Source organism: Trypanosoma cruzi, genomic scaffold (genome assembly GCF_000209065.1).
Source record: "Trypanosoma cruzi strain CL Brener 1047053516757 genomic scaffold, whole genome shotgun sequence".
Classification (NCBI taxonomy): domain Eukaryota; phylum Euglenozoa; class Kinetoplastea; order Trypanosomatida; family Trypanosomatidae; genus Trypanosoma; species Trypanosoma cruzi.
Window position 1 is genome coordinate 40,710 of NW_001849369.1, and position 4,122 is coordinate 44,831.

The 4,122-nt window shown below is 60.3% G+C and overlaps 1 protein-coding gene across 1 annotated transcript, besides 1 other annotated feature; it reads left to right on the forward strand.

The window, feature by feature from the left end:
• On the forward strand, positions 1-1,646 carry Tc00.1047053510447.10 (dispersed gene family protein 1 (DGF-1), putative; the record flags this gene model as incomplete). The annotated part of the gene is made up of 1 exon (XM_798153.1): positions 1-1,646. A coding segment is annotated over one exon (1,646 nt), but the record flags the coding sequence as incomplete, so codon positions are not given.
• Positions 1-4,122: a sequence feature (areas not merged during assembly with more than two copies in the genome that could not be assigned to a particular haplotype).

Genomic DNA, 4,122 nt, shown 5'->3' on the forward strand with positions numbered 1-4,122 from the left:
GCGACGTGGCGTGCCCGACGCTTGCTGTGACGACGACGGCGGCTGGTGGGAGTCTGACGCAGAACGACATCCGCGGCGGTGGGAGCGCCGTCCCGACACTGCTGATGGTGGCGCTGCCGCCGCCGTTTCTTTGGGCAAGTGACCCGCAGATTGGCACGCACCTGAGCTTCGTGCCTGTGTCGACGGCGCAGCCGAGTGGGTTTGGCGGTCCGTGGGGAGCGATGCTGAGCAACGCGACGTGGGTGCGCAACGCGACGAATCCGTCTACCGTTCTGGAGCTGGCTGTGCCCGTGCACCGCGGTTACTTCATTGCTGCCGACGAGACGATAGTCATTCGCTGCGACGCTGCGGCAGTGTCTGGCGGCTGCAAGGGTGTGCTGCTTGGTTCCTTCACGATCAGGTTTGACACGCTGCCCGCCGCAGCCAGCGCTCTCTCGGCGGTCACCGGCGTTGTTGCGGGTGCGGCGGCTGTTGCGGTGGTGGTGACCGGCGGGCTGGGCTCCGTCCTGGAGATGCAGGCGCTCGGCGTGTTCGCGAGGATGTCGTGCGCCTCGGCGCAGGAGCGTGCGAGCACCGCTGCGCTGCCGTACTTCCTGTCGGTGTTCGCTGCCCTTGACCCAGTGTGGATGGTGGTGGGCAACGCGCTGCTCGCCGCTGTGTTCGGGTGCGTGCACTGCGGTGTGACGGCGGCCTTCCAGCGGTGGCGCGGTGTGGACGCGGCGAGTGCGTGGGCGGCGATGCGCTTCCCGAGCCTGACGTACGTCGTGGCGCACGCGATGCACCTCGGCATCTTCTTCGGCTCCGTGCTTGCACTGGCGATGCCCGACGCCCGCGTGCAGCACCGCGTGATTGGAGTTGTTGGCGTGCTGTACGGTGTGGCGTTCCCTGCTGGCGTGTGCTACCTGATTGCCCGCCACACGGGCGCGAGCTTCACGAGGTACTGGCAGTTTTCGAGGAAGCCGCTGCATGAGCGCCTGCTGTACCCCGTCGGGTATTGGCACCCCGCGGCGCAGCAGCGGATGTACGGCGGCATGCTGACGAACATGAGGGGCAGCCACGTGTACTGGTGCGTGTTTCGGCTGTCGGCGCTGTGTGTGGTGTGCCTGATTGCTGCTGTGCACCCGCCCGTGGGAGGCTGCCACGTCCAGTACTTCTGCATGGCTGCTGTGCTGCTTGCGGGTGCGGGCGTGGTTGCCTTCACGAACATGATGCGCTCGGCCTTTCTGACGGTGATGCACGCGGCGGACTTTGTGCTCCTTGCGGCGCTGTGCGCGGTGAGCGCGGCCAACCACCTTGCGCCGAGCGACGGCGGTGCGAGGGCGTACGTGGCTATTGTGCTGCTGCTGACGACTGTGGTGCTTGCGGTCACTGTGTACAGCGTCGTTGTGTGGTACGCGGAGGACCGCCACTGGCAGGGGCTGCGCGAGCCGCGGCGTGGTGGGCTGGAGGCACTGCTGCGCGATGACGAGGATGGTGACGAAGAGACACAGAAGCCCCACGACGTGACGTTATCGTCGTATGCCCCAGGCACCACCGTTGCGTCATCGTACCGACCACCCGCAGCGCCGCGGCCCGTGGCTGGTGACACCCGCTTAGACGCTCTGAGCCTGTTCGACCGTGCATCCAGTGCGAGCCGTATTGATTGATCACGCCGTTCTCTGAAGTGCGCTACTTGGAATTGGCAGGCGCGTGCTCCTGGTCGATGAGGGAAGGGTGCGACGCCATGGCTGCCGCGCAACAAAACCACTTGTTGCCCTTGCACCGACCGTGTCGTTGTTCGTAGTTTGTATAGACTTGTTTCTGTTTTTGAGCGAGTGCTCGTTCGACTCTTTCCCGTTTCCTGACGACTGTGTGGGAGGGGATTTAGCTGTCGCCCTTGTTGCGCTCGATTTTCTGTTGTACCGTAAAGTAGGACGTGATATTGTGCGCTGAAGCGTATGCTGTTTTTGTGTGTAGTGAATTATATAAACATAGCCGTAGAACACGCACCCGCAGAAATTCATTTGTGGGGAGACTTTAGGAATATTCTCTTTTGATGTTTTTTGCTTATATTTGGTTTGTTGGGTTTCTCACTGCTGGCTGTGCTTCTGTACCGCGCCCCAGCGTTTCTTGTGTCTGTGTGCCCGCATGTCTTCTATTTCCGTATTGTTTCCGCGGCTGCGTTTAGCAAGACACAGAGGCAATAATTTGCTACTGGGGAACTGCGGCGGCGTCCTTCTCCCCGGCGATGATGTCGCGCCTTCACGCGGTGCTGGGGCGTTGCCTGAATACAAAAACATTGCAGCAGGGGGTCGTTGTGAGCGTGATGGAGACCACGACGATGTGATTGTTTGCCGACAGTCGCTGCATTTCCAAAACGATTTTGTCATGGTTTACTGTGTCAAAGGCATGGGCGTGGTCCACAAAGACAGCCAGCGTGCGGTGTTGTGGAGCGTTGCAGTGCATGGCAGCCCTGAGGTGCAGCAATTGGTCGAGGGAGGAATTGTTGGGCCGAAGGCCAGATGGCTGTGGAGACAACTGGGACTCGATGATGTCTCGGCTGCGCGCGGCACGAATACGTTACATGAGCGATCCGAGGCAACTGCTCAGCGCGACAGGTCGGTGTGAGTGGGTGTTTTGATGCCGTTCTCCCCAGAATGGTGGGAAGGGTGTCATGAATCCAAGTCGCCAATTCCGCCGGCCGGCTTCTATACGTAGGCGTATATTGAACAACCGGGGACAGCACGCTTCGCTACACGGCGTAGATGGCGCAGCGACTTTCCATTCATTCTGTCGGCGACAGGCGCCGGTCCGAAGGGCAACAGTCGTAGGATTCGGTTCAGCTCTGCCATGTTCATTGGGCTGAAGTTTCTCGCATTCGTCAGGATCGGTGGCGGCGGGCAGGAATTTGGGTGCCGTGTTGCTTTTGCCGCCCACGGCTTTGTGTGGCCGACGTTCCGGTGTCTGCTGAGCATTGGGCCATCTGCTTTCATGGCTGGCATGCTCAGGGAGCGAGTGGCATACGCACGGCGTACTATCTGCCGGCTGTTACCGTCCGCGGACTCGAGTTTGGAGAGGAGCGTGCGCCAGCGGCTTTTGGGTACTTCGCGCAGCACTTCTCTGTGACGGAGTTTGAGCCGCTGACTGCGTTCTGCATGGGGTGCGGCGGCGATGTCGCAGTCCGGCTCCGCCAGCTCTGGGGTCCAGAGTGGGGGACGACTGGCGGTTTCCTGCCTGGACAGTTGCCTTGGTGGATTTCTGTATTCCGGATGCAATGTGCTTCTCTGTGCCGTTCATTTTGTTTAATTCTTGCGGGATTCTGTCGAATTGTTTGGTATTCCCGCTTTACTTATTCCAATCCGTTTTCTTCCATGTTAATTATTTCCGGTTAGGCCTCGGAACCACTGCGGGTGCGTCGTCTCCGATCAGAGCATCAAGGAGGGTCATGCAGGGATCACTGTCCGGTGAGGGCTGTGCTCCCCAGTGGGCGACGACACAGTCTTCAGGTAGGGCGATGTCGGATGTTAAACTGCCCTGTTGTTCGGTGTACCTCGTGCGCTCTCCGGCGTTTATGAACTGGGGTACATTCTCAATGCACCGCTGCGCAAAGATATCGCCACGGGAGCCTGATGGGATGCTGCGTTCCCAAGCCTCACTGTGTGCGTTGGTGTCTTTGCCCTATTAGTTGTGGCCCGTCCTCGCAGAGCTGCCCATCCGACTCCTCCACCTTCATACTCTTGGCAGAGGAGGGAAGGAGATACGCCGACGACACCGTCAGTTTTATTCTTGTCTCTGGGTGGCTGGTCGCTTGCGCAAGCTCGATGCCGGCGACAAGGGCCGGTCCTGCTCCCGCCCGCAGCCCCTCACGGACGAGAATGGACACGCCGCCGCCTGGACAGATGCAAGCAGTTCCATGGTGCTGGAACCCTGGCGGGCTGGAACCAGTGGCTTCAGGGTGGGGGCATCTTCACACCCAACGCGCGAACAACACGTTTTTGTCATACAACATCACGCTCAGCGCCAAGCGTTTTGCCAGAGTGAGACCCGCGGCGCTTCAGCGTAACTTCTGCAGAAAGGGGCGGGGATTCTCTTCCACATCTCCTTTTAGCACTGACACAGTACGGATGGCAGTGCTGACGGCAC